Raw genomic sequence first — 24,822 nt, 5'->3', positions numbered from 1 at the left:
TGACCATTTTGTAGTAAAATGAGAGAATAAGCGAGATTTGAATTTGGTGTGGTTATGTATACTGCGAAGGGATGGTGGGAAAGTTCCATAGTTTAGGTATGGGGGAGGATAGCAGGAGGTGGTCAGGGGGTCATGAGAGTTTGTAGATTTGGAGGAGGTTTTGGTTTTCTTCTCTTTCTTGCAAAAGTGCTCCAAGTCTGTCAGATTGTGAGGGCATCTGTTGTGCACACCCCTCATCAGGTCACCCCAGAGATTTTCTATTGGATTTAGGTCTGGGCTTTGGCTGGGCCATTCCAAACTATAATTTTCTTCTGGTGAAACCATTCTTTTTGTTGATTTGCATGTATGCTTGGGGTCATTGTCATATTGAAAGGTGAAATTACTCTTCATCTTCAGCTTTCTAGCAGATGCCTGAAAATTTTGGGTCAGAAGTGACTGGTATCTGGAACTGTTCATAATTCCCTCCACCTTGACTAAAGCTTCAGTTCCAGCTGAAGAAAAGCAATCCCAATCCCAAAGCATGATACTGCCACCACCATGCTTCATTGTGGGGATGGTGTTCTTTTGGTGATGCGAAGTGTTGCTTTGTGCCAAGTGTACCTTTTCGAATTGTGGCCAGAAAGTTCACCCTTGGTCTCATCTGACCATAAGACATTCATCACATACTTTTGGGAGATGTGTGTATTGTTTTGCAAATTTTAGCTGGGCCTGGATGTTTTTCTGTCTTAGAAAAGGCTTCTGTCTTTCAACCCTACCCCACAGTCCAGACATATGGAAACTATGGGAGACTGTCCTCACATGTAGTACAAAACCAGTACTTACCAGAAATTCCTGCAGGCCCTTCAGTGTTGCTGTAGGTCTCTTGGCAGCCTCCCTGACCAGTTTTTATATTGTCTTTTCATCAATTTTGGAGGGACATCCAGTTTTTTGCAATGTCACTGTTGTCTCATATTTTCTACACATTTTGATGGCTGTCTTCACTGTCTTCCATGGTATATCCAATGCTGTGGAAATTCTTTTGTACCCTTCTCCTGACTGATACCTTTAACAATGAGATGCCTCTGATGCTTTGTATGCTCTCTGCGAACCATGGCTTTTGCTGTAGCAGGCAACGGAGTAAATGTCAGGAAAATCCTACTAGGACAGCTGAACTTTATTTCAGGTAAATCAGCATCTCTTTAATTGATGGCAGGAGTGTACCCAAGAAGATTGAATGCTGTAATAAAATCAAAACGTGCTTCAACAAAGTATTAGTTTAAGGGTGTGCACACTTATGCAACTAGCGTTTTGTAAGTTTTTTTTATTTTTTATATTTTCCCCTAACATATTTGTTTTTCAATTGAATTGTACAGGTTATAGGTCACATTAAAGGTGGGAAAAGTTTTGAAATGATTTATTGTGGTCTAATTTTTTATATCATAAAAACCTGGCATTTTAACAGTGGTGTGTAATAATATATATATATATATATATATATCACCACAAGCTGATTTGCTTAATAAAGGCTTGAACTTCATTCCAGAAACATCTTTGATTTTGCATGATGTGCTTTTGAATTTTAAATTATTTGGAAGAAGTACCATGTTAAAGGTTAAATTTGGTAACAAGGATTACACTACAAATACCTTCAAGAAACTGAGCACATTCATTCCTAAGAATAATTCTGTTATGGACACTTTTTGTAGGATTGTGAGTCTGAGATTGCATGGAGACGTCATGAGACACTGTTTTCATAATTTCAGTAGAGAGGAGATGGGAGCTTTGAGAGCCATTGATAGAGCACAAGGACTTTGTTATTAGACCAGCAGATAAAGGGGGAGGGATTGTCCTACTTGATGCAGACCAATATCTTGATACAATGTTACGGCTACTTAAGGATGAAGACACTTAGGCTAATATTAAGAAACTTCAAGTCAACCCCATGGTTTATAATATCCAGGCATGTCTGCAAACCCTTCAGCATGAACATGCAATTACAGAAGATTTGTATAATTACATTATAGTTTCTGATCCAGTTATTCCAACAATCAAAGGGTTGCCTAAAATGCGTAAAGAATGATCTGATCTACCAATGTGCAGTATAGTTTCGGGCAATGGATGGGGCATGGAACACTTTTTTTTTTTGATTTTCATAGAAAATCGGTTAAGTATAATGGATTGTGCACCAGTGATACTTAATGATACTGGACATTTTCTATGGTATTCTTGTGATATGACAATTTTAGAAAATGGTGTCTATTTCGTGATGGTCACCCTAGATGTAAATAGTTTATTTACAGTCATACCCAACAAGTATGGTATAGAGACTGTGAAACATTTCTTGATGAAGACTAGTGAGCTGGACAGCAGTAAAATTGATCTCACTGCGGTTCTATTAGATTTTGTACTGGAGAACAACATCTTTACTTTTGGTAAACTTATCTGTTGGCAGAAATGGGGAGTTGCGATGGGCACTCCCTGTGCCAATATGCCAATCTGATACTAGCTAGCTGGTAATCAAAATGTGTTTCAAGTACAACCAATCCATACGTATCATCTATAAGGTTTTACAAATGGTTCATGGGTGATATTTATTATGGGATGACACTCCTAAATAACTGGATGCTTGTACACACTGAAGGAGTTAAATATAATGTGGCTATGTCTGGAATGAAGGAGAGACTTGAAAACAGAGGCTACATTGAACAGGAGATAAATAATGAGATGATCATTGTACAATTAGAGAGAATACAGCCATGCCACTTTTCTCTAAAACATCAATAATCCCAAATAATAATTTGAAAGAATGCCTTAATAAGCAAGTTGTGCCTAAAGGCTTAAGACTTTCTAAATTTCCTAATAAGGTCGAGGAAGGGTCTGATTTTCATCTAGAATTAATTAAGATATTTGATAAATGTGGATTTGATGTTATTAGAGCAATTATTAAAGAGAATGGGAAGGTGATGGCAGGTATTTTGGAAGAAATGGAGACTATCAATGACCAGATAGTTAATGATCTTTTATTTCAGGTAGAAAAAGAGAAGCAACAGTACTACAATTTTTTTTCACAAATTGACACTGATTGTATTACCAACATGGATAGGAAAAGGGGCAAGTTAGCAAGAGATATTAAGGAATACAGGGACCAAGTAGCGTACCCCAAACCTAGTCCTTTTTCCAGGTTGCGAGACCCCAAGATCATCAGGGACCAACCGCTCCATCATTCATACATACTTGATCAGGAAAAAAGAGGTGACCCTTTAGACAACCCCTTCCAAGAAGAAGAGTACCCTTTAGATCAGGGACCCCCGCTTCGCCGATCCAATCGGATCCGCAATCAGAACCAGAATTATTACAATCCAAGGGGTTACAACAAGAGATAAACAGCAGTGATACCATTATTCAGGAGGGCAACATTTTTGAGTTTCACAACTACAAGATCTTTAATTACAGTAGTATTGAAGTAGAGCCAGAACATTTTCAGCTCTTTTCCAAAGGATTTAAATTTGTGCCAAACAGGAAAGCGAGCATTCCTAGGTCTATTATAGACCTTAAACTATTTCTTAGGAAACAAAACTTACATTTATTATTTAATGGGCAAAAGACGGTTACACCTTCCAACCCAGTACTTAAAAGGAAAAGTGTTTTTAATCCCCCCCCTTCATCCTCAATTGAAGAATTTTGGTAACCTATTGGAAAAAGAGATGAGGAATACCATTGCAGCACATTATGTTAACTCTAATTTAACTCAGGTGGAGGACAAATTGTTGAACGACATAAAAAATGATGGCAATATGAGGGTGATGCATCCCGACAAGGGTGGGGGGATGGTACTAATGGACAACATCATTTATGAATCGAAGATGAGGGATTCTTTACATGAGACCAACAAATACTCCAAGGCATCTATCAATGAAGTTAACATAGCTAAAAGCAAAATACACTTGATGTTACAGGATTTATTGTTAGATGGTTCCATTAGTATGGAACAATTCAATTTCTTGTTCAACAAACAACCATGGGTACCGACAGTTTTCGGTATACCAAAAGTCCACAAAAATCCCATGGACCCACCGCTCAGGTTAATTGTCTCAGCAAAAGGTTCTATTACCACACCTTTGGCAACATTTGTGGACGATAAACTGAAGACTTTATCATATTCTGGTGGTGTAGTCCTTAAAGATTCTTGGGATTTTCTGAGGTGTGTAAAACCACATCTTTACACACCTGAACTTATCTTTGTCACTTTGGACATAGTGGACTTTTTTGGTTCTATTCCACACGAAACTGGATTATTATGGCTTGAACAGGCCATTATTGACAAAGGTACACTGTCCCATGGAGATTTTACTAATTGTCTCTTATTCATGGAAACTATTTTGAAAAACAATTTTATGTATTTTCAGGGCGAATTCTTTCGACAGAACAAAGGTGTTGCAATGGGTGCCAAATGTGCCCCAACATACGCCAACATTATTTTGAACTGGTGGGAAAAACAATTTATTTTGAATAGCCCATTCACTAAATGTTGGTCTATGTACAAGAGGTTTTTAGATGACATATGTATTTTTTGGACAGACACTGAGGAAAGATTCCTTGAATTCCTGGACTACATAAAAGGCACGACTAATTTTTTGGAATTTACTTACGAGATTAATGCAGAACAACTGATATACTTAGATATTACACTTAGAAAGGATGAACAAGGGTTCTTTTCTTCAAGTATACACCGTAAGAAAACTTTTTCCAACTCATACCTTCACTACAGAAGTGCTCACCCATACTTCCAAAAGAAAAATCTGGTGAAGGGACAACTTGTAAGGGTCTGTAGAATGACCTCTGATGACCACTAATTCATTAAGGAGTGTAGTAATGTGTGTAATATGTTGGCTGACAGAGGGTATCCCAAACCTCTTCTAGATGATGTAGTAGCAGAGGTAGTACGGGAGAGACATAAAAGATTTGCCCCTATTTTGGGACAAAATCTACCTGCCCCGATGGACATTTCAACAAACCCAAATACCACCTTTCATGATAGAGCCTACATACTTGATTACACAGGTGACTCAGGTCCTATTAAAAAATTGATTTCAAGGGAATGGGGGAGATTTGTTCAATTTACAGATTTACCATTAAATAACCAAACCCCCTTGAAATTCATTTACAGGAAAGATACTAATTTTAAGAAAATCTTTGAATATGGAGGCCCTAGGGCCAACAATACAGGTCCACGTGGGGTTGGTACATACAAATGTGGGTTCTGTTCCCAATGTCCGAGGATACACAATAGAAAAGACATTTTCTTGGAAGCTAGGAGCAAAACACTTACAAGTAGAGGTTTTTTTCAACTGCAATAGCTTTGGAATAGTTTACTTGGCTACTTGTAATTTCTGTACTTCCTTTTATGTGGGCAAAACAGAAAGGAAATTGAGATGTTGTATTTACGAACATTTATATGAAATTAAAAAGCAGAATGTGAACAATGCACTGTATAGACATCAAACAACTTGCCCTCAAGCAGCATTTTCCTTTTTTGTTTTAGATTCTGTGCCCAAAGACCCAAGGGGTGGTTTATGGGAGGACAAATTGGAATACAAGGAATTGTACTGGCAAATAGTTTTGGAATGTAATAAACTTCCGGGACTTAATGACTTTTTATCCATCAAGCCAGTATTGAAACACAGATAAGCTAAGTTATGAATATAGAGGTTTATTTACCCACTATCACCATTAGATGGCAGCACACAATCTACCTACTTTTTGTACACACACTTTAAAGTTTAAGAGCTGTGGTTAATTTATTATTTAGGCTGTGTTTTTAAATTTTATACATAATGTCATGATAAACACACTATGCAAGCATGTCTTACTACACCAATTTTACTAATAATAACATGTTGAAAGTTATTATTTTTTATTAGACTTTCAGTAAGGGTTGTATGTGTTTTTTTAAATTAGCCTGCTTGTTAGTTTTTAATTGTTTTTACTGATTGATTTCCAGTTAATTAACTATGTTAATTAGATAAGGTATATAACTGGAGCAATCATTAACTGTGTGTTTTTGTACTGTTTCTGATGAAGATTTTTATCGAAAATGTACTTGGATTATAAGCGTTATTTATTTGTTGCATTCATTAAACTTTGGCATCCAGCTGAGTTGCGAGTTTCCTTGGTGGCGTGTTGGCAATTTCGTTTGGTTACTAGTTTTATTCATTGCCTCCATCTTATTATTTTGGTATTTACAGTCATACCCAACAAGAATGGTATAGAGACTGTGAAACATTTCTCGATGAAGACTAGTGAGCTGGACAGCAGTAAAATTGATCTCACTGCGGTTCTATTAGATTTTGTACTGGAGAACAACATCTTGGTTCTTTTAGATTTAGTACTGGAGAACAACATCTTTACTTTTGGTAAACTTATCTGTTGGCAGAAATGGGGAGTTGCGATGGGCACTCCCTGTGCCAATATGCCAATCTGATACTAGCTAGCTGGTAATCAAAATTTGTTTCAAGTACAACCAATCCATACATATCATCTAGAAGGTTTTACAAATGGTTCATGGGTGATATTTATTATGGGATGACACTCCTAAATAACTGGATGCTTGTACACACTGAAGGAGTTAAATATAATGTGGCTATGTCTGAAATGAAGGAGAGACTTGAAAACAGAGGCTACATTGAACAGGAGATAAATAATGAGATGATCATTGTACAATTAGAGAGAATACAGCCATGCCACTTTTCTCTAAAACATCAATAATCCCAGCCGCTCTGAGCAGTAATCGTACACAGACCACTAGGAAGTATAGTGTGGTCCTAACATATGCCACTGATGTTGAATATATTTGTAACATCACTAAAAAGAACTGGAAGATTTTAATGATTGATCCAACTGTCAGGGACATCGTAGGTGAGACCCCCCCTCTTTTTGTTTGAGGAATATAAATTTAAAACAGCGCTTGTGTTTTGGCTTTCATTCTAGAGATATCATCCAACCTTGCAGGGCTTGTTCATCATGTAAATACCTTACTTCCAAAAATGAATTTGTGCATCCAATTTATTTTAGGAAATATTATTGTTGTGCTTATGCAGACTGTAAAACCAAAAAAAAAATCATATATGTTGCTATGTGCAAAGCTTGTGCAACTTTTTATATAGGAAAAACTGACAGGCAGGTTAAAGAACACATCTCAAAGAATATGAGTGATATTAGATTGTGTAATGTTAAAAGTTCTTTGTACAAACATATTATTCAATGTCCAGCTCATGCTTTGCAGTTTATGACCTAAGTATTAAAGGAAGACTTTTTTGAGGTGGCAATGTCACTGATAAAAAGGAACACACTGGGATGCAGTGCATAATGGAGCTTCAGCCAACAATTCACTTGTTATATATACCTTTGAAGCCCACCCTCAAGAGGTGTAGGGATTTTAGATGGATTTTATTGGTAGTTTGTAAATTCATGTCATTGGTGTTCTTGAGGGGGTGTGTCTGAAGTATGTCCTTGATCGGCTGTTGTCCTACATAAATAGACCTTGGAATTCAGTAATGGCAGATCTAATAAAGGATTAGATAGGACCCAAAAGTACTTATCTCTGTGTTTTACTTTGTTGGACTTTGTCTACTTTTCTGGTTTACTTTGTTGGATTTTACTTAGATTTTATTAAAGTATATGCATTTGCCTGGCAGCCTGGTAGCTGCACTTATTTACTTGTGCTTTGTATCTATATTTTTCCTGTGTGGACCGTTAACCTTCACTCCTCATTTAGTGTTTGTGTGTGTGTGTGCGTGTGTATACTTACACACGCACACACACACACACACACATGAACCCAGCCATTGGGGAAGCACTTGCCAGTGTATTTTTCTACCAGTCCCAAGCCAAGGTAAATGGGGAGGGTTTTGTCAGGAAGGGCATGCGGTGTAAACTTTTTGCCAAATTGAATTTGTGGACAACAATACAGATTTCCCTACCAGATCATTCGAGGCCCGTGTTAACAATGTCTGCCACCAGTACTTTTAGCCAACCGGGTGCTGGTGGAAATTGGGTTACTGTTGGCCAAAGGAGAAGAAGAAGGGAAAGGCATGCCCAGAGGCAAGAAGAGAGGATGAAAGTTAGGAGTGTGGCAGTGAGATTAGGAATGTTGAATGCTGGCAGTATGACTGGTATAGGGAGAGAGCTAGGTGTGATAGGGGAAGGAAGGTTGATATATTGTGCATGCAAAAGACCAGATGGAAGGGGAGTAAGGACAGGTGTATCAGAGGGATGTTCAAATAGTTCTACCATGGTGTGGATGGGAGGAGAAATGGGGTTGCAGTTATCCTGAAGGAAAAGTGTGTTTTGGAGGTGAAGAGAGTATCAGACAGAGTGATGTTTATGAAGCTGGAAGTTGACGGTGTGATGTTAGTGCATATCCTCCACAAGTTGGGTGTGCGATGGATGAGAAAGAAAAAAATTTAGAGTGAGTTGGATGAAGTGGTGGTGAGTGTACCCAGTGATGATTGGAGTGGATTTCAGTGGGCATGTTGGTGAGACCACATAGCTGGAGAGACCACAGAAGTTCCTCACCTGGAGAATCCAGGGCCTCAGACATCTACCCTACACAGGTAGGCTAAAAGCCCTGTACCCTCTACTCATCTCCTACAGACTCCTCAGAGGTGACCTCTATCTGTCATACAAAGCAGTCTCATACCCCACCCTGATGGGACTGCTGCATATCTGCAAGTCAAGCTCCACTCGAGTAACCCACACGTGTGACCTCAGCCTGGTCTGTGACATCAACAGGACTTAGTGGAACAGATTTGTTTCCCAGTGACTCCCCATTTGTGGAATAGACTCCCCCTCCATGTAAAGCAGAGTACCTCATTAACCATTTTTAAACTTAATCTGGATAACTGGATGGGGAACTGGATGGGGAACAGAAAACACACCCCTGGGATTCCACTTGTGTCCCCGCAGGACAGAGGCATTGGGTGCTGATTTGTGTATACATGGGCTAAATTCTTGGCTAGGCTTGTAAGGGCCTCAGGGCCAATAGCCTAGTAAATTCCTATGATCCTATGAAGGGAACAGAGGGGATCCTATGAAGGGAACCGAGGGGATGGGGAAGTAATGGGTAAGTATGGTGCTAAGGATAGATATGCAGAAGGTCATATGGTAGTGGATTTTGTGAAAAGGATGGACATGGGTGCGGTGAATATATATTTTAAGAAGAGGGAGGAGCATAGAGTCTTACACGAGTGAAGATAGATGCACACAGGTGGATTATATCCTATACAGGATAGCCAGTCTGAAGGAGATTGGAGACTGTAAACTGGTGACAGGGGAAAGTGTAGTTAGCATAGGATGGTGGTGTGTTGGATGACATTGTTGATCAGGAAGAAGCGGAGGAGAGTGAGGGCAGTGCCAAAGATCAAATGGTGGAAGTTGAAAAAAGATGATTGTGAGGTGGAGTTCAGGGAAGCGTTAGGACAGGCACTGGGTGACATTGAAGAGTTACCAGATAGCTGGGAGCCAAAGCAGAAGTGTTAAGGGAGACAGCTAGAAAGGCGATTGGTGTGACATCTGGATAAGTAGGACAAGCAGACTGGTGGTGGACTGAAGAAGTATAGGAGAGTATACAGAGGAAGAGGTTGGTGAAGAAGTAGGACTGTCAGAGACGTAAAGTAGACAGGATTATAAGGAGATCGGGTGTATGGTGAATAGAAAGGTGGCGAAGGCAATGGCTTGAAATAGGTTATCAAGTTTTTGAATGTAGAAATCACTTGAAAAACGTCTCTCTATCTCACAGTTGACTATTATGCCAGCTGACAAGGGGGGAGCTCTTGTGGTATTGGACAAAGTGGCTTATGAAAATAAAATGAGAACTATGCTCATGGATGTGTCTACTTATAAGAAGATTGACAGAAGTGAATGTGATTGTATTATTTCTTGTTTAAAAATTGAATTAGACTGTACACAGAACGTAAGATAAAGCATTCTCTCTATGAATATTTTTATGTTGAGCACCCTTGTGTACCAGTTATAAAAGGTTTACCTAAAGTGCACAAAGATCCGTCAGACCCCCCCCCCCCCCCACTCGGACCAATAGTTTCGGGGAGAGGGTGGTCTAAGGAACCTTTATCTAATTGGGTGGAATTCCAAGTTAAACCTCTTTTGGTCTATGCATGGGCTGTGTTAAGGGGCGCAGCTCATTTTTTACAATGCTTTGGTGATGTTGATTAGTTGGGCTCTGACTTCTTATTTGTGACCCTTGATGTGAATAGCCTTTTTACTGTTATACCTAACTCGTATAGTCTACGTGCTGTGAAACATTTTTTACGGTGTTTTAGTACCCATGAAAATGATATGCAGGATGTGATATGTTTTTTGATGCAACTCGTGTTAGAAAGTAATGTGATGTTCATCGTGTTTCACTGTTGCAGTCATTACACTTGGGTTATCCTGCTGGCAGGCGACCCGCAGTCGGCCAGAGTTCCAAAGTCTAGGTCTGGCATCAGTTGCTGTCGCTTCTTCCCTGACGTCAGTGCGCCAAGGGTATAAAAGATGCAGCTGACGCCATTTTCTTCAGTCTTTCTTGCCGAGCAATGCCCGAAGCAAAAGCAGTTCACAAGTGCCGGTCGGCCGACTCCTGAGATTTTCGAAAACGAATTTCAGAACCGAAGTCTTCAATAAAGCTAAGTACCCTGTTGGGGAAACTTTTTCTTACTCCAGACCGATGTCAGTAAAAGTTAACAACTGTATTTCTTGTGGGAAGCAAATACCTCATAAAGACTTTCATTCTTACTGTATTCCTTGCCTAGATCCTGATCACGACATTACTAGTTGTCGGTTTTGTGCTAGATTCAACAAACGCACTATTAAGCGTTGGTTTGATTTTGCTTTACATTACTTTGGCCGAAGGTTTATTTACATAATGCCGTCGGAACAACCGACGACCGGAATTCATAAAAAATGCAAAGACAAGGAAAAAGACAGGCATCTGAGGTCCAAAACTGACGACGAAGCCTCTTCTAGGCCAGTCGCTGGTTTGCCGGTTCTCAGTGAGGTGCTTTCACAGCCCCTGACACCAGCTACCTCAAAGCCACAGGCCGTATCCGACTCCCACGTGGAGACACCTAGGCCTCTGAAAACTCAAGGTATTGGGCCTGCGGAAACTATTCCCTGAGATGGGTCCAGAGCCGCTGAGCAGGCATCGGCTTCTGAGGGTGTTTTCAGACCTTCACAGCTTACCATCACGTCTACTACAGCAGCCAAGGCAAAGTCAAAAACACCATTAAAGACCAAGAAACAACTACAGCATTCTCCTGGACAGTCCAAGCCAAAGAAACAGATGCTTAAAATGGCCGAAGACCCAATTACTTTGATCAGGGTCTCCCATCCCCCTCCTGATAAAAGGCCTAGGCAAGACACTGACTATGACTATAACTCCTCTGACCAGGTTTCCATTTCTTCTGATTCCTCTTCAGATCAGGGATATTATCTCCCTCCCTGTGAGGACTCTGATGCAGAAGAATGTATACCTTCTGCCTCTCCTCCTGAGGATTATTCTTTTGGGGAAACCTTGCACACCATGAGGGAGCATTTCCATTGGGAGAGCCAGGATTACTCAGAATCCAAGAAAAGTCTCGGAGATTTTCTTTAATTGCCTCAACACAGGCCCCTAGCTATCCCCCCGTGCTTGATATTGTTGATGATGTTTTCTCTTAATCCAGTTTATCTCCTGATTCTTTCCCCCCTTGCACCAGTCAAGCCAGACAGGTACTACAGGGAGGGTACCAGATTCTCATAAATTTCTTTATAAAAACCCTGCTGCTGACCCAGAAACCATTTCTCAGGGTCCCAAAGGGGTTAAGGCTTCTACTGCAAAAAACCCTGTCCCCTCTGATAGGGATTCCAGAGCTCTGGATAGATGGAGGAAAAAAGTTTACACTTCTGCTACTTTAGCTGTAAGGGCTTTAAACTGCCAGTTTCACATGCTTAAATATCAACAGTACCTCATGTCTTTGTTAAAACAGAAAATGGTTACAAACTCAGAATGTCCTGACAATAAGGAAATGCAGGATTTATTGCATGCAGCTGAACAAGTGGGAAAGCATACTCTGCAATGTGGTTTTGATTCTTGTAGAGCCGCAGTTACAAGCTCTGTCATTCGAAGGCATACTTGGTTGAAAGAACAAACTTTACCTGCACATGTTCAAGTAAAATTATTGGATGCTCCATTGCAGCATGATACTTTGTTTGGTGTTAAGGCAGAAGAGGTGTTAAAGAAAATGGAGGATAAAGCAAAATCAATGCAGACAGTAAAAGATTTCTTGCAGGTACAACCACCTAGGTTTAGCAGAAACTGGCCTTCAAAAAAACTGGTCCTTTCCTGTGTCACACAGGCCACAAAGAGGCAGATACAGACGCCCATCAGGCAGAACTCAGCCCCAAGGCACATACAGACCTAAACAATGGGGTACTTCAACCCCCAAAGGAGGAGAAGACAAATCGCAACCTCACAGGAAACAGTCCCAATGACTTCCCTCTACCAATGCCAAGCACTTCACTTTTGGCAGCACCCTAATGGCAAAGCTAGCACTTTTCTCACAAAACTGGCACATGATCACCCAGGACAAGTGGGTACTGAATGTTGTTTCTCAGGGTTACAGGTTCCACTTCCACACACTTCCAAAATCAAAAGGTATGCCGGACCTGCCACAAAACCAATGGGCAGAGGCACAAAAACAAATTTCTGCTCTCATGAACATGAGATCTATTCAAAGAGTACCACACCAAAAACCGGGACAAGGATTTTACTCAAGACTTTTTTTCTAGTACCCAGAAAGGACAAAGCCTGGAGACCAATACTGGATCTGTCAATCCTCAATACTTTCCTGGATGTTCCAAAATTCAAAATGTTAACACTGCAGCAACCTCTACCCATGCTGGGCAAGAAGGCTTGGCTAGTTACCTTGGACCTCAAGGAGGCATACCTGCATGTCCCAGTCAGACAGACTTGCAGAAGATACCTCAGATTCATAGTTGGCTCAATGCATTACCAATTCTCTGCACTGCCCTTTGGCTTATCTACTGCACCCAGGGTCTCCACAAAATGCCTGGCACCAGTAATTGCATTTTGCAGACAAAAAGGAATTCAAATATATCCCTACTTGGACGACTGACTTATTCAAGCAGAGAGCAAGGATATTCTACTACACCATCTGGCGTTTGTAAAAAGATTACTAATTTGCCTGGGGTACACAGTAAACGAAAAGAAATCGAAACTAGTGCCCTCTCGAGATAATATTCCTGAGTGGAAGCTTAAATACAACTGCCCAGATGGCTTATCCCATGCCAGACAAGCAAAGGCAACTGTCTCATTACTTTCAAATAATGGCAACAAAGTCCCAGCTCCCTGCAAGAACAATTCTGCAGGTCCTGGGCTTCATGGCATCCTGCATTCTACTAATTCCATATGCAAGACTGCATATGAGGAAATTGCAATGGTACCTGAAAAGTGTTTGGACTCAACATTGCCACAGCCTGAAAACAGTAATAACTCTAATTCCCTGCCTGCAACAGGAGTTTCGATGTTGGGCACGGGCCTGTCACCACAACAAGGGACAGCCTTTCACCTTGCCCACAGCGAGGCAGACAATCACAGATGCATTGGATTATGCCTGGGGGGCACACATGGCAGGAAAATGTATTCAGGGCCCGTGGCCCAAGGAACAAATGCATCTACACATCAATCAAAAAGAGATGCTAGTTGTACAGAATGCCCTGACAGCCTTCAAGGATCTACTACATCCAGGACAACTATTATTAAAGATGGACAATACCACAGTTATGTGGTACATAAACAAGCAAGGGGGCACACATTCCTACGCCCTCTGCAGGCAAGCCATGACTTTGTGGAACACAGCACTGACCTATCCAGTACATCTGCAGGCACAATTCCTGCCAGGAATGAAAAATACACTGGCAGACGAACTAAGCAGAAATCTCATGGATCCTCACGAATGGAAACCAAATCCACAGGTCTTCAGCATGATAACAAGGAAACGGGGATGCCCAGACATAAATCTTTTTGCCTCCAATTACCAGCTACAGAGATTCTGCACAAGAACTTATCACTCACAAGCCTGGAAAGTGGATGCTCTATCATTCAGCTGGAAAACCCTGACAGTTTATGCCTTTCTCCACTGCCTCTTCTTCCAAAGGTGCTCCTAAAAGTCAGACAAGAGAAGCCAAAAATGATCTTGATTGCCCCAGACTGGCCACACCAGCACTTGTACCCAATCCTAAAGAGCTTGTCTCAAGGCCATCCTGGCCTTTACCTCAAATTCCTCATCTTCTGACTCAACACAACAATCAGATTCTGCACAGTCCACTCCGAACTTTAAACCTGGCTGCATGGCAAATTATATAGCCACTCAGACCACACCACTCTCTAAGGCGGTTATGGATGTCATTTTAGAAGCCAGAAGGCCCAGCACTAGGAAATCTTATGCAGAAAAATGGAAGAGATTCTGTGCTTGGAACCAGGCACAAGGACTAGAACCACTTGTTCCGAATATACCTCAGATTTTACAATACCTAACTGAGATGCTGGACAAAGGCCTATCCTTCTCATCAATTAAGATCCATGCCTCTGCCATTTCAGCTCATTACAATACAGAACCTCCTATTTTCTCGCATCCACTACTGAAACAGTACCTCAGAGGAGCAAAAAACATAACACCCCCAAGGAGAGCACCAATACCTACTTGGGACCTCAATTTTGTGTTAGAAATGCTCACACTGCCTCCCTTTGAGCCAGCCAATACAGCTAATATAAAATTCTTATCATGGAAAACTGCTCTGCTCCTAGCAATAACTTCAGCAAGAAGAGTCTCAGAGCTACAGGCATTAATGGTAGTGGAACATTTCATAATTTTTCACCAGGACAGGGTCTCTCTAAGGACAAACCCTACATTTATGCAAAAGGTAGTATACAGTGTGGCTCTTAACCAAACAATTCATATGCCAACATTCTATCCAAATCCCCAGAATAAAGGGAAGAGACTTCTGCACACATTGGACATACAGACAGCTACGATTCTACTTGGACAAAACAAAAGCTTTCAGAAAAACTGAGCAACTATTTGTAGCTTATGCTGCAGGATCACAAGGAAAGCCTATCTCAAAGCAGACTATTTCAAAATGGATAGGACACTGCATTAGCTTCTGCTATTCGCAACATGGCATATCAGTGCCTAAGGGCATTAGGCCACATTCCACCAGAGCAGCAGCTACTTCAGCAGCCTTCCTCGGAGTACCAACCAAAGACATTTTAGAGGCTGCAACCTGGAGTTAAGTGCACACTTTCACCAAGCACTACCACTTACCTCTCTACTCTACTCTAAATCCAGAGCAGGCTTTGCCACTGCAGTTCTGCAGAGCCTGGTAGCTTCTCCTAATCCTGTTTAGACCCAGCCACCCTACCTCATCTTTGGGATTGTACCCAAGTGTAATGACTGCAACAGTGAAACACTATGAACATAGTACAGTTGTGTACCTACCATAAATGTAGATGTTCGAGTGTATTCACTGTTGCAGTCCAGGTTACCCACCCTCCATCCCCACTTTCTTTGCTGGAACTTATCTATACCTTTCTATCTTATACAACCTATATGGTGTATTTGCTTGTAGATGAAGGTTTTGTTTTTATTTCACTGTATGCTTTTATTAGCAATATGTATTGCCTACCTATTTGGGGGCACCTGACATCTGGGGCAAGAAAAACTGAAGAAAATAGCGTCGGCTACATCTTTTATACCCCTGGCGCACTGACGTCAGGGAAGAAGCGACAGCAACCGATGCCGGACCTAGACTTTGGAACTCTGACCAACTGCGGGTCGCCTGCCAGCAGGATAACCCAAGTGTAATGACTGCCAACAGTGAATACACTCGAACATCTACATTTATGGTAGGTCCACAACTGTACTTTCCTTTTTCAGGAAGACTTTTAACTTCAGAGTAGTGGTGTGGCAATGGGAACTCCCTGTGCTAACACATATGCGAATTTGACTCTAGCATACTGGGAGGAGTTTCATATATTTGGAGATGCCAATATATGGAGAGACTCTATTCCTTTTTATGTTGGGTTTGTTGATGACCTGTTTTTAGTATGGAATAATACTGAGGAGGAATTAAGTTTGTTTTTACATTATTTAGAGCACACTACTTCTTGAAGTTTACTGTCCATAGTTCTTATGGTACTACTGAATTTCTTGACATTAAATTGCATAAAGGTATGGATAGAGCTATTAATACTTCCATCTGTAGGAAACCCTGTTGGAAGAACCACTACCTATCACGTGATAGCATGCATCCCCAAAGTTTTTTAAGAATATTGTTAAGGGTCAAGCCCTTAGGTCCTTCAGGTTGTGTACGACCGATGGGGGCTTTAGTGAAGAATTGGGCTTTTTATGTTCCAGATTAAGCTCTCTGGGTTATAAAGAGCATAAGACAGTTACAGCATTGAAGGAAGCGAAGAATCTTAGAAATACGAAGAGTAACCCTTAGTTATTTACCAAGTAATCTGACAAGTCCCTAAGAAGTTTTATTCTGCCTCCCCAAAAGTATGTTTAAACTACATCAGTGATGTAGATGCTATTTGTAACATAGTAAAAGCTAACAGGAAGATTTTGTTGACTAACAAGTTAAAGAAATGCATAGATGACAGTCCTTCATTTATTTTAAGAACTTTCTGAATTTAAAAAAGAGGTTATGTAAGGGAACCACCGGGACTCATCCTGTCCCACTTGATAAGGTAGGCACTTTCCCATGTGGCCATTGCAAAGCTTGCTGTTTTGTTACTTCAGAATGTAGTTTTGTTCATCCTGTATCTTATCAACCTAGAGTATGCGCTAATTGCAATACCAGTAATGTTATATATCTGGCTAAGTGGGCAATGCCCATGCTTCTATATAGGATAGACAAATCGACAGCTAAAATATAGGATTTTGCAACATGTAAGAGATACAAGGCTGAAAGTTAAACATAGTGCTTTGTCACAACATATAGTTTTGTTTAATGACCATGTTTTTTTTTCATGGTCTTACAGATTCATATGGATATGAGGGGAGGGGATGTTGTCAAGACTGAGATAATAACATCTGGCTGGATAGCTGAGTTTTTGGCAGACAGCCCACCTGGTTTGAATTGTGTTTTACCTACGAAGCTAATTTTAAAAGGGAGGAGGGCTTAATGCTGATTGGTTAGTTGTTTGAATATACACAGCCTTGTATACACAGCCTTGTTTGATCTAGTTTCATGGACCTGGATACTGAAAGCGCTTGTCCTACTTTGATTTTATTGTTCTATTAAAGTTTTATGACTTTTAGCGTGGTGGTCTGTGTGATTTTTTACCTTAGATTTTTTTAAGAATAAGGGTGACATGCAAAGCTGTAGTAACTACAGAGGGGTAATGAAGTTATGGGAAGGAGTAGTGGAAGCTAGATTAAGAAGGGAGGTGATGATTAGTGAGCAGCAGTATGGTTTCATACTGGGTACTGGGAAAGAGCACTACAGATGCGATGTTTGCCCTGAGGGTGTTGATGGAGAAGTATGGAGAATGCCAGAAGGAGCTGCATTGTGTCTTTGTGGACTTGCATATGACAGGGTGCCTAGAGGGGAGTTGTGGTAATGTATGGGGAAGTCAGAAGTGGCAGAGAAGTATACCAGAGTGGTACAAGCAGGGTTGCCAGATTTCCAGCCCCCCAGGTAGGGACAAAAAAAAAAGGTCTCTCACGGCAAGTGAAGACCAAAAAAAAAAAGGTTTTTAATGCGGAACACAGTTCCACATAAAAGAACAGTAGCTCTGCACTAAACACGGAGCTTCTCATGTTTAATGCATTGCAGTTCCGCATTCAACACAAGTAGCTCCGTGTTTAGCGATTTTTGATTGGCCCGTATACCGGCATATGGGCCAATCAAAAATCGCTAAACACGGAGCTTCTCATGTTTAATGCGGAACACGAAGCTCCATGTTTAACAATTTTTGATTGGCCCGTATATCCGGTATATGGGCCAATCAAAAAAAAAAAACAAACAAAGCTGAGGCTGGCCGGGATTTGAACCAGCAGGGCGGGACTCGGGTTCAGGCTGCTGATTTTTGGGACAGTCCCGCCCAAATAGGGACGTCTGGCAACCCTGGATTCAAGGGCAGTACGACAGTGGTGAGGTCTGTGGTACGACTGATGGATGTATTCAAGGTGGAGGTGAGATTACATCAAGAATCGGCTCTGTGCCCTTTCTTATTTGCAGTGGTGATGGACAGGTTGACAGACGAGATCATACAAGAGTCCCCATGGACTATGTTTGCAGATGATATTATGATCTGTAGTGAGAGTAGGGAACAGTTTGTGGAGACCCTAGAGAGGTGGAGATATGCTCTAGAGAGGAAAGGAGTGAAAGTCAGCATGACTGTGTCTGAATAAGAGTGAGGATAGAGAAATACTTGGTTTAAACAGTTCAGAGTAATGGTGAGCGTGGAAGGAGAGGTGAAGAGAGTGCAGGCAGGTTGAGTGTGGAAGAGAGGTGAAGAAGAGAGTGCAGGCAGGTTGAGTGTGGAAGAGAGGTGAAGAAGAGAGTGCAGGCAGGTTGAGAAGAGTGTCAGGAGTGATTTGTGACAGACTGGTACCAGTAAGAGTGAAAAAAAAGTTCTGCAAGATGGTAGTGAGACCAGCTATACATATTAAAAAACAAATATATATATATATATATATATATATATATATATATATATATATATATATATATATATATATATATATATATATATATATATATATATATATGGTTTACTATCACAATGCCGACGTGCAATTGCAAGGCTATGAAGTATTCGAACAACAGATGTTCGAATACTTCATAGTTCTGCAGGTTATGTGAGTGAACGTTACCATTGCGAATGGACTGTGCATTCGCAATTATAACGTTCGCTCATGTGAGGGGATCACGGTACAGTGCGGTTAGGGAAATACATCCCTTTCCTCACTGTAGTGCGATCTCGGGAGTTGGAATATTAAGTTGGGGGGGGTGTGGGGGGTGCAGGGGGGCTTGCCCCCCTGCATAACTGTGAGTTTAGGCTAGTTAGGTAGGGAGTTACGGGACGGGTGGGAGTGCTGTTGATTGCCGGAAATGTCGCAAGCAACATTTTCGACAATGCACAGCTGTTTTCGACATTAGGAACATATGGAAATTTTCATTTCCGATGTTTAAATTCGAACATTGAGACACGTTTTATTTTGAGTTTCGATTTTATAATAGTAAACCTATATATATGTATATATGTATGTATGTGTGTGTGTATGTATATATATATATATATATATATATATATATATATATATATATATATATATATATATATATATATATATATATATAAAATGTAAAATAGAGAATCTGTGTAATATGTATATGCATGTATGTATAATGTGTGTGTGTGTGTGTGTGTGTGTGTATATAATATATATATATATATATATAATATGGGTCTACTTTATTTGGTCGACTCACATTTGGTCAAAAATGATTTCAGGCAGCACACTTCACTGAAAGCTAATTTGGTCAAATTTCATTTAGATGAAAATGAACAATAGCCCCTGACCCACTGCAGTGCGACCTTGGAGTGAGAATATTAAGTAACGGGGGGGGTGTAGCCCCCCACATAATTGTACTGCATGTACTGTTATATGTATATGTGTATCCATTTAAAATATGTTAATATATATTTTCAGTAAACGCTATTTCCAAAATGTGGGGCGCTACGCCCCCCACACCCCCTTACTTAATATTCTCACTCCAGGGTTGTACTGCAGTGGGGCAGGGGCTATATTTCATTTTCAACTAAATCAAAATAGGACCTATATATATATATATATATATATATATATATATATATATATATATATATATATATATATGTATATGTAGCATTGTCGCCTCACAGCAAGAGGTTCTCCAGTTCTCGGCTGGAGTGTCTTGGGGTCTGCATGTCCTTCCTGTGCTCATCTGGGTTTCCTCCGGGTGCTCCGGTTTCCTCCCATGTTACAAAGACATGCATCTGGAGAGTTTCTCCTCGGACCTCCGCTGACAATTAGCTTGGTTCCATGTCGGACTTTCCTGGTTAACAAATTGTAAATAAATAAATAAAATATAGGTGTGTGTGTGTGTGTGTGTGTGTGTGTGTGTGTGTGTGTGTGTGTGTGTGCTTGCAAATGTGCGCGTTAGTGTGTGCATGTGTCTGTCTGTGTATATAGATAGATATAAAGTATAGAATTTTGTTGTTCATGATCATGAAGGTAGCATTTGAGCTTGGTGCAGTGGCAGCTCAGATGTAAGATAAGGAAGTTATTTATTTACACAACCAAGTGTGGATGCCTGAGCTGCTCCATGGAGGTCGCCGTAGAGTAAAAAAATAAAAATAGTGGAATTCAGAATCCACAGGTCAGTCCTGAATTAATATGAGGTAGTACCACGTGATGTAGGGTGCCTTAGCGTTTATATCATGAATTAATACGAGGTAGTACCACGTGATGTAGGGTGCCTTAGTGTTAAAATATAGTCATGAATTAATACGAGGTAGTACCAGGTGATGTAGGGTGCCTTAGTGTTAAAATATAGTCATGAATTAATACTAGGTAGTACCACGTGATGTAGGGTGCCTTAGTGTTAAAATATAGTCATGAATTAATATTAGGTAGTACCACGTGATGTAGGGTGCCTTAGTGTTAAAATATAGTCATGAATTAATACTAGGTAGTACCACGTGATGTAGGGTGCCTTAGTGTTAAAATATAGTCATAAATTAATACGAGGTAGTACCGGGTGATGTAGGGTGCCTTAGCATTAAAATATAGTCATGAATTAATACTAGGTAGTACCAGGTGATGTAGGGTGCCTTAGCATTAAAATATAGTCATGAATTAATACTAGGTAGTACCAGGTGCTGTAGGATGCCTCAGTGTTAAAATATAGTCATGAATTAATACTGGGTAGTACCACGTGATGTAGGGTGCCTTAGTGTTAAAATATGTAACTTATCCTGTTAAGGAAATGAGCAAGTCAGAGGCCCTTAACTGTTACCTGATTCTGTTTGTGGCTAGATGACACAGGAGATTGTTTTCCACAGTTTTACTTCTTAGTTTTTGTCTTCTGTTGTTGTAGTTATATAATAAAGATCACTTCCAATTTCAGGGTTTATCCATCTTCAGAGCTTTGAAATTTAGATTGTATGATGTGTTCATTATGTGTTGTGTAATATTGTTCATAAAGTAAGTGCTAGTTGCTCTTGACCATAACTTTTGGTTCTTAACATACACAACACTGTCTGAATATTTGTCCATTACACTCCTCTTTCCACATAAAGTTTTTACTAGACCAACTACAAAACCAAAACAAACGGCACAAGTGCTGGATAAAAAAATAGTAATCCTGAAACTTTTTTCTTGTGTTGTGTCCCTGCCACAGTGCGTTGGTTTTCAGGATTTAGTAGATAACTCTGTATTTTGTGCCTCCATCCCCATATGTAAAGTGATTGTTATATTTTGCTGCTCTTGCTCTTGTTTGTTTACTTATTTATTTTAATTTGTTAAAATCTGCAGGACAAGCTAAAAACATTGTTATCATCCCTGGAACTAAACGTCCGAGATCTTAAAGATTTACAAACCAAGAATGAGACTGAATTCCTGGAGATACAAGTAAGTAAATTGACTATGGTTTGTTCTGATTGTGTTCACTACAAGTGGTCTGCAACAAAACTGCAGGAAGTAGGTATTATGCTTTGCAGGTCTGCATTGCATTACTTTAAAAATAATTTCATGGCATATGCTATTAACTGTATGTAATTAGAGTATGTGAACTATCTCTTGGTTTTACTGTAGCATATATTTATGATTTGGGGCAGTGATGAAGAAATGAGTCATTTAGAAAGCCTAATGTGTCATGAGATTATAATGTTTAAGGAATCATGTTGACTGACTAAATATCTTTCACTCAAATATTATTAGTCAAAAAGGGAAAAAAAAGCCAAAAAACACTTTCAGTGAACACAATTTATTTATTTATTTTTTTGCAGGGGCACAAGCCTTTTTACAACCTCACCATATGGGCAATCCCTACACCCTCCTCGTCTTGTATATACCAACTTCAGTGTCCTACAGTAGTGAGGGTGTGTGTGTGTGTGTGGGGGGGGGGGGGGCAGTGCAACTGCAAAGGGAGCCAAACATTTTCAGTTGTAATAACTGGACCAAACTACATTCAAACAAAAGCTGTTCTGTGGAATGACAGATTTGTGCATGTTAGACAGTAATTCAGAAGAACTACTTAAGGCTTATTTAATCCTTACACCTGATCTATTTTTGTGGACATGATTTCTACAAGAACTGATAAATTAACTAGGGAATTATCCATTTATTTTAAATAAAATTGGTCATTTAGGCACAGTGAATAAGACTATTAGAGATTTGTAAAATAGAACAAAGCATTTCCATAGTTAATTTTAGTTGAGTTTATAAGTCTGATATAGTTTCTGTTGTGGCACAAAGGTTAGTGTTCCTGCCACATAGTGCTTGGATCGCTAGCTTGATTTCAGTATGTGTGCATTATTTGCAAGTCTACATGTTCTTGTTTTGTCCAACAGGGTTTTCACTGTTTCACATGCTTTCTTCCCTCATCTGAACTGAGATTGAAATCTCCAGATTACACATAGTGTTATGCGTGTGTATGTGTGCATGTGATGGACTGATATTCCAGATAGAATTTGGCCTTGTTGATTGGCAAAACTGGGTTCCTGCAGTACTGAATATGATAAAGTGGATTTTTGAATAATGTTTAACAAGTATGGTCAGTTTCCTGAACTCTGTTCCTGCTGAACCTGTAGTCTAACAAAGTATGGTTGTATCAGTAGCTCTCCGGTAAAGAATGATCTGTGGTGTTATGAATAACTTATGGCAGACTTAACCTGTGAAGCACCAAACATTAAGATGTCTCTCCTAGTAGTCCTTTCCTTTTTTTGAATGCCAATGTCCATCTCATGCTAGTATCCACTGTGATATTAGCTGTCCTAGCAACTCGGCTCAGAATGTGACAAATGCAAACTCATCAGTCCAGAAGGATCAAGAAAAACTGCACTGAAACTGCCAAGCAACAGTTTTTCAAATGTTATTGTTTAGTTTTCCAACTATTTAAACAAAAGGTTACTTCTTCTGTACAAAGTATATATTTTTGTACACCATTGTGATATACTTTGACATATTTAATTAAAACAGTTATGTTGAGCAGTTTGCATCCATCACTTTATATAATTATCCAAAGCCTTTTACCCACTTTTTTATTTCTTAAATGAATAGTCTGAAAAGAAGTGGCCCTAATGTAAACTTAACATTTAAATCTATTAGCGGCATACACCCCACCATAGACATAGTTGCATGATTTCCTCTCCCCTATCATCTTTCAAGTTATGTTAGTGCTTTTGAATTCTGGTACTTATCTACAGTTAAGGATAGTTTGTTTCTGGCATTTGGTGTGTGCCCAGGTTCTCTTCTACCATCTTGTAACAATCATTTCTTAGCAGACTACCTGTTTAGCCTCTCTTCCCCTCACCTAACATCTGGAGTATGTTTATTTAGGCTATGAGTGCAGTGGGTGCCATTTTCAAAAGTCTCGCTAGGAAGTAGCAGCTCACAGTCTGTCAGCATGGTGTACTTGGCATGCAAGCCCATCCTGAGAATGTCTGCTCTTGTATAAGAAAAGATAAGTGAAACAGAAAAGCTTAAATTATACGTGTTTAAAACTGTAGCCCCGTTCTTGTGCATTGTGCAGCAGGGTTGCGCTAGGATATCTTGACTGTGCACATCTAGAAATTATTTGCTTCTGCTTGAAAAGCTTGTTTTTGATACACCTATGAGGTTAGAATAGTAAACTGGCTAAAGTTTAATGGTGCACTAATATAATGCTGTAATGTATCTATAGCTTGCTATACAATTTTTCTCCCAGTACACTGTTTCACTCGCTAACAACTGCTTTCACACTCTTTTATGGCTCCTTTCCTACATAGCTCACCTTGCATCTGTGTTCCTCTTCACCATCAGAGTCTGTAGCTCACAGAAACATCCAACTGCTATCACATGCATGGACCCTACAACAATTCATTAAGTAGTGACTGCCCATTCTGCCAGTAAACATAGGTCTTTCCACTATTGAAACACATTGTTTAAAAACAAAAAGCTAAAGAAAATATAAACTTCTGTCTTAACATTTCAATGAATTTGTTAGTGGCATGCACATCTCCATGGACGTAGTTGCATGATTTCCTCCCTTTATCTTTTTGAAGTCATATTAGTGTTTTTTCTTTGGTGCTCGGTATGTGCCCAGGCTCTACTGTCTCCACTCAGGCTCACTCTGCTCCCTACCCTACTGCCAAATACCACCCACCCCACTTCACCTCAACTTAAATCCTACAACTCCACACATCATTTCAAACAATCCAATCCCATTGTGCTCATTGAACTCAACCCCACCCTGTACTCCAAACAACGTAATCATATCATACTAAATCACATCATACAGCTAACAACTGGGAGTTTGTAGCACCCTTAATAATGTCTCCCTCTAATTCACATTTACTTTTCTTTCCTCATGCTGCACTACTTCTAGTTCTGCTACTACATCTTTCTTATGTATGACTAAGCCAACATCCGTACCCATCCTCCTCTCAATGCCATCTGAAAGCTATTCAGAAGAATCGCCCAGCTCATTCAAATAACTTCAATACTCTTCTCCAAAGTAAAACATTTTCCT

At 40.0% G+C, this 24,822-nt stretch overlaps 1 protein-coding gene across 1 annotated transcript in view; it reads left to right on the top strand.

Moving 5' to 3' along the window:
- Positions 1–24,822, top strand: part of LOC122813876 (zinc finger protein 271-like) — a 313,716-nt gene that overhangs the window by 55,414 nt on the left and 233,480 nt on the right. Inside the window, exon 2 of the mRNA XM_044086417.1 lies at positions 21,627–21,722. Within this exon, the coding sequence (XP_043942352.1) occupies positions 21,627–21,722 (96 nt within the window). The remainder of the gene's footprint in view (positions 1–21,626; positions 21,723–24,822) is intronic.

This window comes from Protopterus annectens, chromosome 10.part0 (assembly GCF_019279795.1).
Source record: "Protopterus annectens isolate FY-2018-M chromosome 10.part0, PAN1.0, whole genome shotgun sequence".
Lineage (NCBI taxonomy): Eukaryota > Metazoa > Chordata > Ceratodontiformes > Protopteridae > Protopterus > Protopterus annectens.
This window is presented reverse-complemented; position numbering and strand designations above follow the sequence as displayed.